The 13283-nt window shown below is 46.6% G+C and overlaps 1 protein-coding gene across 1 annotated transcript in view; it reads left to right on the forward strand.

Annotated features, from left to right (window-relative positions):
- Positions 1–3666, forward strand: part of WBP11 (WW domain binding protein 11) — a 16446-nt gene extending 12780 nt beyond the window's left edge. Inside the window, exons 11-12 of the mRNA XM_026648875.2 lie at positions 2104–2286; positions 3186–3666. Coding sequence (XP_026504660.1) covers positions 2104–2286; positions 3186–3604 — 602 coding nt within the window. The 3' untranslated portion in view covers positions 3605–3666. The remainder of the gene's footprint in view (positions 1–2103; positions 2287–3185) is intronic.
- The last annotated feature ends 9617 nt before the right edge of the window (positions 3667–13283 follow it).

Consider the following 13283-nt stretch of genomic DNA (forward strand, 5'->3'; position numbering starts at 1 on the left):
ATTCGACATACCTGAGTTCGAACTTACCGCGGTTCAGACGCGGTCCACACGCGGCAGGCAGGCTCCCCGTCGACTCCGCGGTACTCCTCTCGCTGAGCTGGAGTACCGCAGTCGACGGCGAGCACTTCCTGGTTCGACTTATCGCGTCCAGACCAGACGCGATAAGTCGAACCCGGAACTTCGATCCCCAGCCGCCGAACTAGCGGCTGGGTGTAGACCAGCCCTGAAACCCGTCATACTTAGGTGAAGGAAATTTGATACCATTCTAATTCAGTAGAGGGCCTCCCTAGTGAGCCAGATGGCCAATTGGTGCCTGTTCTGATGGTGGTTTTGCAATGTAAGCACCTATTTTACCAGGAACTGGAGGGAGACAGCAACTTATTTCACATAGATCAATGGGGAGTGATTTGGTCACTACCTATCTGAACTGGATTGCAGAAATTAGCCTAAAAATGAAAATCTCTGTAACCCGTTCTCTAGCCATCTAATTTCATTAAATAGAATATTAGCTTTGATAGAGTTAGGACATCTAGAACAATATATAACATGAGTCCAGTGCTATTCCTGTGCACACATACAGTGAATAACAAACATGATTTTAATAAGTAAACATAAGGCATGTCCTTCAGTTCTGCTCCTCTCACCCTCCCTAAAACAAAACAAAAAAAACCCAAACCCACAACAGCCCTCCACCTTTCCTGTTTCCATGAAATCAACAAAGTCTGACTCTCCCAGGACAGTGGGGGAAGCAGATTCCAGAGTGAAAGCTCTTACATTGAAGTCCTTATCTTCAGTTATTTAAATTCAGGCATTGTTGACATTTGAGAGAACAGCTAATGAGTCACTGCAGTACATGGTGGGGAGAGAGTCTCCCAGACAGCTACTAGGTGGGACTGCAGATTCCTCAAGAAAAGGAAGTGTGGGTACTAGAATACAATGTCTTGGGAACGTAGTGTGATATGGAGCACTTGAATGTCTCTGTAAACGCTGTCTGTATAGGAGAAATAGGATTTCCCCTTTTGCCAATCTGTGATGTTGCCACAATAGAGGAAAGGACACTTTTTTTACGCAACTGTGGAATTTGATACTGCAGTATATTAACTCATTAAATTTCCCAAAAGTTATTTATTTTATATGAAAAGTGATCTCTTCAGTGACAGTCCCTAAGATTCATGAGGCTGCCCAGGTTTAGTTCTTATGCTTCAAGCCAAAAGCTGATGACCACTTGGGATCAGGAAGAAAATACCCTCCATCATAATATATTGCACAGTCAGCTACATCAAGAAGAAAGCATAAAATCCCCACAAGTAACTGGCTTTCACAGTTGCCAAAGAGGCACTACCAGAATGGATAAAACATTGGTAAAATCTGGTAATGTCATTATGACAGGATTATAGGCTTTAATGTAATCTTGACATATTTTTCAAATGGGAAATCTCTGATGACTCTAGTTCAGGGACCAGCTTGTCAAAGTGATTCTTTCAAATACCTGCCCACTGGAAGGATCACATCAGCATGTTGTGTTCTTGGGAATACAGCTCAGCACTGGAGCCTCTGCTATAAGATAACAGAAGGGACAATTGTGGTGAGAAGAGAGAGAACTGACTTGGTTTGACCAGCCAAGACACCACATTGTCTGGGGCTGTGCCTACGCTACAAGATAGGGGTGTGATTCTCTTGCTCATGAATACGTATTGGTGCTAGCACTCATCGAGCTAGTAGAAAATAATAGCGTAGCTATGGAAAGGTAGGTAGTGGCAGTGGAGGCAGGGATGAACTGTGCTGAGTACAAACCTGCCTGAAACTGGTAGATATGTACTCAGCATGGCTCAGACATGCCTCTCCTACTCAAGCTACCCTGGCTGCACTACTGTTTATACTTTCACTAGCTCAATGCGAGCAAGCATGAATATCTGTACACACAGTATAGACATAGCCTTTGTCTAAGGGGTTAAGAAACCATAAGACTAGAAGATCAGTTATGTAGAGGGTTGGCTGATATTGGAGACAGCTCCCCTTAATCAGGTGCTGTTTGATATTACATGATGCCATGTTTTTATGCCCATGAGTTCAATAGCTTTTGTTTTGTGTGTATATTTTCAGGGGCTCCTCCATTCCTGAGACCTCCAGGATTGCCAGGTCTGCGTGGGCCTTTACCACGACTCTTACCACCAGGGCCTCCACCTGGCCGGCCCCCTGGCCCTCCACCAGGCCCACCTCCAGGACTGCCACCCGGCCCTCCCCCACGTGGACCTCCACCTCGTTTGCCACCTCCAGCACCACCAGGTAAATTTTTCTGCTTCCTTATTATGTGTATTTCATTTTAAACCTTCCCACTGGTGCCTGAGTTAGTACATGTGGTATGGGGAAACGTTCTTTCCCAGTGCCCTGGCCTCAGACAATCCCATGCTACTTATGTGCCTACATTCAGGCTACATTACTACAAGCACGGCATTGGGCGGCGTAACCTGTTCCCCCTCCATTGCAGGTCTCCTGGAGTTGTTACTTTCCATTGAATATCAATGGCTAAGTCCCTGCTGTTCTGTGCAGACTTGTGCCTGGAGGTCTGAATTCCCGTTATGTCAAAGTTTGTTTTCATTGTACTATATATCAGAACTGGTCCAGATTGCCTCTTGCATTGACTTCCCTGTTAGAATTCACATTATTATTTGTATTTTCTTGGGGCCTAGGAGCCCCAGCCATAGACCAGGACCCCATTGTGCTAGACACTGTACAAACACAGAACAAAAGGACAGTCCCTGCAGCTGTCCACTCCTGAAGCAGGGACTATTTACACCCCACTGATCAATGCTACTGATAGTTCTGAAATTCTCATACACATGATGGGAGGTTGCTCCTTGTGTTCTAGCACTGGAGATATATATATATATACATACTGTGTGTGTGTGTGTGTGTATATGTATGTATAGGAATTCAAGGGAGGGGAATACACTGGGGCCTTAACCTCCATACAAGGCCAATATCTAGCCTTGTATGTTTCCTAAATGTGTGTGCACATTCTTCCTGATGGAGAACAATCTGATGTTGAGGGGCTTGAAAACAATTTGTAAGATTACCTACTGCTACTCTAACTCGGGGGCCCTGCCTCCAATTTACGAGCTTTCTCTGGATTGTTTCCAAGTGCTGTTTCCACTTGCTCAAACTTTCTGTCCCCCCGTCCACAGGTATCCCTCCTCCTCGTCCGGGCATGTTGCGTCCACCTCTGGGGCCTCCACCAGGCCTTTTCCCACCGGCTCCCATTCCAAACCCAGGGGTGCTGAGTGCCCCACCCAGTCTGATCCAGCGCCCCAAAGCGGATGACACCAGTGGAGCTACCATTGAGAAGAAAGCCACAGCCACAATCAGTGCCAAGCCGCAAATTACCAACCCCAAAGCAGAGATCACCCGCTTTGTACCCACTGCCCTGCGAGTGCGACGTGAGAATAAGGGGGCTTCTGCTGTCTCCCAGAGAAAACATGATGATGAGCCAGCTCTCCAATTAACCAAAGCAACCCCTAAGGTTGGCTCCTCTGCCCCTGTCTCTGTGCAGACTAAGGATGATGTGTATGAAGCCTTCATGAAGGAAATGGAGGGGCTACTGTGACGTACCCTCATCCCGGTCAACCCTCCTACCTGCTCAGATCAAATCAGACTACTGTTTGGGGGGGGAGGTGTATTTCCTGTAATAGACCCAGTCACTGAAGGAGACCACCCCTGCCCCATTTTCAGTGTGTGTGGGGAGGGGGGTTGCGTGATGGAATATTCCACCTACCCACAGGTTAACTTACCAACAGGCTCAGAATAGAGACCACTGCAGACAGGTTCTGGTGGGGGCCTTCCTTTCAGAGCCAGAATTGCCACTTCTGTCTCCTTTGCGGGAGGAGACTAAAATCCAGAAGTGACACTATGATGGAACCTTTCTTGGGTCTTTCTTCTATTTTGCGGGACACTGGTACTGAAAGACGAGTATGTCTGGCACTCCCACTGGAACCTTTTCACCCCCCAAATGCTTTGGGTCGGGTGCTAGAATAAACTCCTGAAGTACTGGAAATACGTTGGCAACATTTCATACACACACCTGGTCATTAAGTTTTTATGTTCCATTTTGGTTGTCTTTTGTAAATATTTTGTAATACTGTGTTTTTAGTTGCAGTGAGATTGATCGATCATTCCCTGCAAAGGGGTTATCAAAAAGGTATTTTGCTGCATATACTTTATGGGAGTTTTGCACTCTGTCCCCTCCAGAGTCAACTTGTTGGGTTCCTGCTGACAGGGAAAACTTCAATGTGTCTCATGAAAACAATAAATGTTTGATGTAGTAAAACACCTGTCTTTTTATGATCTGGTATTTGTATTAATGCAGTTAGGGGAAAGGCTGTGCGTAGCTCCTGGGAAGGGACTATTGCACTGAACCTCATGGAAGAAGCACCTGGCTAGATTTTGAATTAAGTACAATCTTTTAAAAAATGCTTTATGAAGTTGTGAGCAAATCTACTGAAACTATGTGTCAGAACACCTGTACTTTGCTGTATCATTCATAACCCTCACTTGTAATTTATAATCCCCCTTTGCCCACCAACCTTTGCTGGTGGAACATGTCATTTTGAGACTTGAAATGTGGAGCTCGCAACAGTTAACAAGCTCCTCTGTTTATGCAGGCAAAGCTTTAACTTACATCAAGCCTAAAATACTTGATTACACTGGATGTCCCTTGGACTGATGAGAACGCATATCAAGTTAGAAGTAGAAACAACTTAGGCCTGGTCTACACTACGGGGTTAGATCCAATTTAGCTGCGTTAGGTCGATTTAAAAATGACCGCGTCCACACAACCAACCCTGTTCCGTCAACCTAAAGGGCTCTTAAAATCAACTTATGTACTCCTCCCTGTCGAGGGGAGTAGTGCTAAAATCGACCTTGCTGGGTCGAATTTGGGGTAGTGCGGACGCAAATTGATGGTATTGGCCTTCGGGAGCTGTCCCAGAGTGCTCCATTGTGACCGCTCTGGACAGCACTTTGAACTCCGCTGCACTAGCGAGGTACACAGGAAAAGCCCCGGGAACTTTTGAATTTCATTTCCTGTTTGGTCAGCGTGGCGAGCTCAGCAGCACAGGTGACCATGCAGTCCCAGAATCGCAAACGAGCTCCAACATGGACCGAAAGGGAGACACTGGATCTGATTGCTGTATGGGGAGAAGAATCTGTGCAGGTAGAACTCCGATCCAAAAGAAGAAATGCTAATATATTTGCCAAAATCTCACAGGGCATGTTGGACAGAGGCTACACCAGGGACACACAGCGGTGCCGTGTGAAAGTTAAGGAGCTCAGGCAAGCCTACAAAAAGACAAAGGAGGCAAACGGTCGCTCTGGGTCAGAGCCCCACACATGCTGCTTCTATGAACAGCTGCATGCCATTCTAGGGGGGGACCCTATCACTATCCCACCACTGTCTGTGGACACCTGCAATGGGGGGAGTCTCACGGAACACGGAGGAGGATTTTGTGGATGAGGAAGAGGAGGAGAAGGAGAATGCACAGCAGGCAAGCGGTGAATCCGTTCTTCCTGGCAGCCAAGAACTTTTCATCATCCTGGAGCCAATACCTCCCAAGGCGGGATCCCCGACCCTGAAGCCGGAGAAGGCACCTCTGGTGAGTGCACATATGTAACTACAGTACAGAGTTTAAAAGCAATAGTGTTCATGGTCACCTGGTTGAATTAGGGGAATTTTTGTAAGGAAACAGTAAAAGGGCCCCGTTCATGCTGGGCTGTTTGCGCTTGGCTAAAAGGGATCATCCCGGAGAATAGCCACGTGGCGGGGGGAGGGGATCATCCCAGAGAATAGCCACGCGGTGGGGTGGGGGTAGGTGTGTGCTGCACATTTACCTGAATACTGCAGCCCCTCCTAAATGTGAAACCCAACCATTGCTTGCTCTGGGAAAGGGGGGGGCTCTGCAGTTTGAAAACATTCCCATATGTTTTGAAGGCGTAAGAAGCCAACCCAATTTTACTTTCCCTTTTTATCTCCCCACAGGTGCAGATGTTTCTACGCTCCTCCTATCATCTCCGTCTCTGGTTATCGCAGATTAGAAGGCAAAAAAACCGCACTTGCGATGACATGTTTTTCGAGCTGATGCAGTCCTCCCGCACTGATAGGACACAGCTCAATGCATGGAGGCATTCAGTGGCAGAGGCCAGGAAAGAATTGAGGGAGCACGAAGAGCGGAGGCAGGATGTGATGCTGAGACTAATGGGGGAGCAAACGGACATGCTTAATTATTAAAGAAAGAATGCATGGTTTCAAAACAGTAGCTACTTTATTTCGAAGGGGGGAGGGTGGTTGGCTTACAGGAGAAACGCACACAACTGTCACACCGAAGCCTGGCCAGTCATGAAACTGGTTTTCAAAGCCTCTCTGATGCACAGCACGCCTAGCTGTGCTCTTCTAATCTCCCTGGTGTCTGGCTGCTCATAATCGGATGCCAGGCGATTTGCCTCAACCTCCCACCCCGCGATAAACGTCTCCCCCTTACTCTCTCAGATATTTTGGAGCACACAGCAAGCAGTAATAACAATGGGAATGTTGGTTGTGCTGAGGTCTGACCTAGTCAGCAAACAGCGCCAGTGAGCTTTTAAATGTTCAAAGGCACATTCTACCACCATTCTGCACTTGCTCAGCCTATAGTTGAACTGCTCCTTACTACTGTCCGGGCTGCCTGTATAAGGTTTCATGAGCCATGAGAGCAAAGGGTAGGCTGGGTCCCCAAGGATAACTATTGGCATTTCAACATCCCCAACGGTAATTTTCTGGTCTGGGAGGTAAGTCCCTTCTTGCAGCTGCTCGAACAGCCCGGAGTTCCTAAGATGCGAGCATCATGCACGTTTCCTGGCCATTCCACGTTGATGTCGGTGAAATATCCCTTGTGATCCACCAGTGCTTGCAGCACCATTGAGAAGTACCCTTTGCAGTTTATGTACTGGTTGGCAGGTGGTCCGGTGCCAAGATGGGGATATGTATTCCATCTATTGCCCCACCACAGTTAGGGAACCCCATTGCAGCAAAGCCATCCACTATGACCTGCACATTTCCCAGAGTCACTACCCTTGATAACAGAATGTCAACGATTGCATTGGCTACTTGGATCACAGCAGCCCCCGCAGTAGAATTGGCCACTCCAAATTGATTCCCGACTGACTGGTAGCAGTCAGGCCTTGCAAGCTTTCATAGAGCTATCGCTACTCGCTTCTCAACTGTCAGGGCAGCTCTCATCTTGGTATTCTGGCGCTTCAGGGTGGGGGAAAGCAACTCACAAAGTTCCCGTAAGGCCACTTTCCTGGAAAGTGGCCTTACGCATGCGAAAGTTTTGCAGCCACTGTGAATCATCCCATACCTGCAACACTATGTGGTCCCACCAGTCTGTGCTTGTTTGCCTGACCCAGAATTGGCATTCCACTGTATCAACCAGCCCCAGTGCCACCATGATGTCCCAATTGTCACAGGCAGTGCTTTCAGGAATGTCTGTCCATGTCCTCATCAAAATCTTCCTCGTGCTGGTGTTTCTTAGCCCAGTTCTGCATATACTCAAGGATAACGCGTGAGGTGTTTACAATGCTCGCAACAGCAGCGGTGACGGTGAGCTGAGCAGGCTCCATGCTTGCTGTGCTATGGCATCTGCAGGAGAGCAGAGTTGCAGTGGAAGCGGTGAATGATGACGGTTAGCACAGTGCAGATTTCTGACAACTTGTAGAAATTTGCTATTGAGACTGAGCTCATTTACAAGAGCAGAGTTGCAGTGGAAGCTGCGGATGACGACGGTTAGCAGTTCTACTGCACCGTCTGCTGACAGCAGCACCCAGGACACAACAGCAGTGGTGACGGTGAGCTGAGCTGAGCGGGCTCCATGCTTGCCGTGGTACGGCATCTGCACGGGAAAAAGGGCGAAATGATTGTCTGACATTGCTTTCACAGAGGGAGGGTTGACTGACGACATGTACCCAAAACCACCCTCGACAATGTTTTTGCCCCATCAGGCATTGGGAACTTACCCCAGAATTCAAATGGGCGGCGGAGACTGTGGGATAGCTACCCACTGTGCACCACTCCGTAAGTTGATGCTAGCCACGATAGTGAGGACACACTCCGCCAACTTAATGCGCTTAGTGTGGACATACGCAATCGACTGTATAAAATCAATTTCTAAAAGTCAACTTCTATAAAATCAACCTAATTTTGTAGTATAGACATACCCTTACAAATTTAAGATTATAAATAATACTTTCACTGACAAGGAAGCTTCTATGCAAAAATTCTGTTAAATTACGTAAAAATTGAGAATATTGCACTAAAAATGTTAGTTAAACATTAGTGTTTCCTCACTTTTTAACAAATTGAGATTCTAAATTTAACCTTTCTTCATAAGCCAACTCTCCTTCCACCTATAGGCCATAAAACCCTGCTAGTTCCATTCACCATACTCCTCCATCTCCTTTTCCAATGTGAACTACAGGCTACCACTAGCACACATCTACATACTAACCATATGTATTGTTACACTCTCACCACATGTAGAACACAAACCTCCTGCTCCTTTAGTCCACCTGCTAGTGTTCAAGAGATAAAAGTACCTTAATTTCTCTGTACCAAATGAGGACTAAACCCCACAGCATCTCATCGATTTTAAGGCCAGAAGACCAGCTGTGATCATCTAAGGCAGTGATACTCAGGCTGAGGCTCATGAGCTGCAAGTGGCTCTTTAATGTGTTTCCTATGGCTCTTTGCAGCACATGATATTAAAACACTGTGTGATGTAATTATTAATCAGGATGCTTTTACTATTAACCAATTGTAGTTGATAAAATAATACTTGGTCAGTCATTTCACTGTGAGAATAATATATATATAAAAATAGTAAATGAAACAATGAATTCACACTACTGTGGCTCTTTTGGGTAACGATGATCACTAATTTGGCTCTTGAAACACAGGTTTGAGTATCAGTGATCTAGGGTGACCTGCATAACACAGACCATTGCACTTGCCTGAATTAAATCCTATTTCAAATCCAATACCTGTGGTCAAACTACAGTGTGTGTGTATTTTATAGTCCCCCCTCCCCCCCTAAAAGTCCAATCTTGATTTAAAAATTTCCAGTGACAGAGAATCCACCACAACCTTTGGTCCAAAGACAGTGTACCATTGCATTGGATCCAGTTCACCTTATCCACCCTTTTAATATGGATTGGATATCGCACTGTACTAAACCCACTCATCTTCCTGATATTATTCAGACACCTGCTCTTTAGCAATAGGTTGGAGACTCCTTCTCTTCTAAGTATCTGGTAGAGACACCAATATCTCTCATACTCACTGAGGGAAAGGGGAGCTAGTATATATGCTTAGGGGGGCTACCTCCTTGTGCTTCCTGCTGGTTACTGCCTGTTCCTCTTTCCTCAGGGCAATACCCAAGTCAAGTAATATGAAGAGAAGAGGTGGAAAAATGCAGTGCGTTCCTGTTTGTCCATTCTCTATGTTCTATGCTGCACAAGCTATAAGACACTAGCACTCAGCTGTCATGGGTCCTCTACTGAGGCTTTTTGAGCTTTGATCCTAAGGTTATGAAAATCTGCCCTTAACTTGTGCTTACATTTTCCTCATCTGCAGACAGACTCCCTCTCTCTGGTATAGGTAGGAAGGTTGTGAGCTAATCAAACTAAAATCCATACTAAATTGTATAATTTAGTTGGGGAAACTGAAATTTCACCTGACAACTAGGTGTTTTTTCAGTTAGTAGGGGGAGGTTGAGTAGAGTTCTGGGCAGCATTGAGATTGGGACTTAATTCTGACTTCCTTGACTTTCTAGTATTTGGTGTTAACTATGATATAGTTGATAGGCCAGAAGAGACCATTATGATCATCTAGTCTGACCTCCTAATTCCCAGAGCAGATCTTTTAGAACAAAAATCCAAACTGGATTTAAAAATTCAGTGGTGGTGAATCCACTATGACCCTTGATAAATTGTTTTAATGGTCAATTACTTTCAATGTTAAAATTTTGTCATTCCAGTTTGAATTTGTCTAACTTCAACTTCCAGCCATTGGATTGTTATACCTTTCTCTGCTACGTTGAAGAGTCCATTATTGAATATTTGTTTGCCATGTAGGTACCTACAGATTGTAATCAAATCACCCTTTCTCCTCCTCTTTGCCTTCGCCCCATCTATATGGAGTTAGCTCACAGGACTCATTTTATGGATGACTTTGGCAAAGTTTTAGGGTCAGCTGCTACCCTGACACCATCCTTCCGTCTTTTTCAAACAGGCTTGGGATGGGCTACGGAGGCGTTCAAGTCATCCTTTAAGCTTCGCTTAGTTAACTAAGTATCACCATAAGGCAAGTTTTCTATTCTTTTAAATATACCTCCCAATTTTTTCCAGATTTTTGCTCAAGGTAGGCCTTAAACTCACACTGGCTGGGTCAGATTCAAAGGGCTACTACTTATCCCCTTGAGCTTTCCAGCTGGTGTGGATACATATATACTTTTTTAATAGACAACATTTTTAAACTTAACTACATCTTAGTTTTTGTCTGGGACACTGAATTAAGACTCAGTGCTTCAATTCAGGTGGTCATTTGCAAGGTGGTTATTTCTATACAAATATAAAGGTTTATTAAAATTATTTAAAAAACACACAACAAACTTCAGAAGGGGAATGTTAACATGCCAAACACTGAACTTTTATAATTAAGTATAAAATTTCAATTTGATAAGCTCTTTTCCTCCAACAGCTGCTTCTGTACAATCACTCAAAGGGAACAGATCTCACTAAGCATGCTTTCAATTTGTAGACTAACACACCCAGACCAAGATTTTAGGGAATAAATACTGATTCCCAAATGAATGGGTACCCATCTTGAGATGGCTTAACGGGGCTTTTTGGAGGGCTGATACTTAAATGCATTTCCTTAAAATCACCCTCTCCAGTTAGGGTGACTTGAGTTGGACACCCAAAAGTACTAGTCACTCTTGAAAATCTTGTTCTCATTCTTCTACTCTAACTATAGAGGCTACAAACAGGTATGTTTGCTCAGCTGCTCTGTACTTGGTTAAAGTCTCAGTGACAATTTATTGTCTTTTTCTACCCTACTTTTTATGACCGATAAAGAAAACTGACACCTGAAGTGTACTAACCAACATCTAGGCTGCTCCAGCCCCAGCCTGATCTTCTCCTTTTGCTTTTAGCATATCTGGGGCCCCTTGTTTCTCTTCCGCTCAGGGGTGAAAGTGGGCTGGTACTGTGTACCGGTAAGAACCCGCACCGGCCCATACCCAGCCCACATTAAAGCGCTGCCCTGCTCCTTTTGCGTCCCCTGTGGGAGGCCCTGCTGGTAGGGTGCGTACCAGCAGGGCTGCCAATGGGGGGAAGGGGCAACAAGGAAGGTCCTTTGCTGCGGCAGCGCTTTAACGTTTCTACCCTGTAATGTATTAAAGTGCTCTCCGTAGGAATGTGCTACTTACGGTATACTGAGCATGCTCAGTTCATCTGCTGAAGCCACTGCCCTTCACCCTGCCCTTATTAGCTGTAAAAATCTGCTGACTGCTTTTGACAGGGGTTAAAAAGGGGCAAAGGGGACGAATCAGAGCAGGGGTGTGGCCAGGATCTGAGCAGGGGGTGGAAATTGACTGGTCGGGGGGGTCAAGCAGCTGGAGGCAGGATTAGGAGAGGGGCTAAATGGCAAAATCAGGGCTGGCGGGGGAGCAGGAGTTAAGCTTGGGATGAGGCGCTGGCAGAGGGTGACAGAGGGCAAAACCCGGCACAGGCAGGGGCACAGTGGGTAACAGTTACCCCAGTGGGATTGAGACACCCGTGTTTGCAAAAATGGTGGGGGGCAAAGCAGCTTCTTTTATTTCCCCTCTCACAGACAGCACCTCTCGGCATCAGCTTCCCAGGGCTGGGTTCTTAAAGGCACAGGCATCCCAATGCCTAGTCAATGCAGCTCTTCTTCATCTGATCTAACCTACTGAGGCTATGTCTACACTACAAAATTCAAAGCGCTGCCGCAGGTGCCAGTGCTCCTGGTAATCCACCTCGATGAGGGGATTAGCTCCAAGCACTGGGAGCCAGCCCAGGAGCGGCTCTAGCTATTTTGCTGCCCCAAGCATGGCAAGCAGGCTGCCTTCGGCGACATGCCTGCGGGAGGTCCGCCGGTCCCGCGGCTTCAGTGTACCCGCAGCTGAATTGCCGCCGAATCCGTGGGACCGGCGGAACTCCCGCAGGCATGCCGCCGAACGCTGCCTGACTGCCGCCCTTGCAGGGACCTGCAGGGCGCCCCCCGTGGCTTGCCGCCCCAGGCACGCACTTGGAGCGCTGGTGCCTGGAGCCGCCGCTGGCCGAGCCTGTCCACACTAGCGCTTTAAAGCGCTCAAACTTGCTGCGCTCCGGGGGGTGATTTTTCACATCCCTGAGCCAGCAAATTAGAGCATTTTAACTTGCCAATATAGATAATCCCTGAGACTTAATTCAGTGAAACATTTTACACATATCCCCTCAGAAACAAAGCATCCCTTATCACTGTATCTGATTGCATAGAGTCTCCTAGCAGTTTCCCAAGTTGTCTTATCTGCTGTTGGGATTCCCTGAATTCCTTGAATTTTTAAATTTAATTTTTTTCTTCTCATTTTAGAGCTGACTGAATTTCTGGCCTAGTGTCAAAACTTTGTTTTGAGTCAATACACCAATGGGGATTGCATTTTTGCAACTGTTATTTTGCCTCTGTCTAGCCCTTAGTGTTTTTCCGCATGCCATTGTGTACAACTTGATTCTCAAATACTCAATAAAGGCAGTATACTATCTCCTATAACGCCTTTCTCCCTGGGAAAAAATCTATTGTAATTTTTGCAGAAAATTAGAACTGTCATCATGGGTCAGACCAATAGTCCACCTAATCTAGTATCCTGTCTTGTGACAGTGGCCAATGCCAGGTGCTTCTAAAGGAATGATCAGACCAGGCAATGACTCCGTGAACCCAGGGCCAGTGCTACCATTAAGGCGAACTAGGCGGTTGCCTAGGGCGCCAAGTATTGGGGGCGCCAAAAAGCAGTGCCCCCAATTTCCCCCCCATGGCAGCTCCCCACCCCAGCTCACCTCTGCTCTGCCTCCTCCCTGAGCATGCCGCCCCCACTCTAATTCTCCTCCCCTCCCACGCTTGCGGCGCCAAACAGCTGATTGGCGCCACAAGCCTGGGAGGCGGGAGAAGTGGAGTAGCAACGGCGTGCTCAGGGAGGGGG

Source organism: Terrapene carolina, unplaced genomic scaffold (assembly GCF_002925995.2).
Source record: "Terrapene carolina triunguis isolate 2854851 unplaced genomic scaffold, T_m_triunguis-2.0 Scaffold68, whole genome shotgun sequence".
Taxonomy (NCBI): domain Eukaryota; kingdom Metazoa; phylum Chordata; order Testudines; family Emydidae; genus Terrapene; species Terrapene triunguis.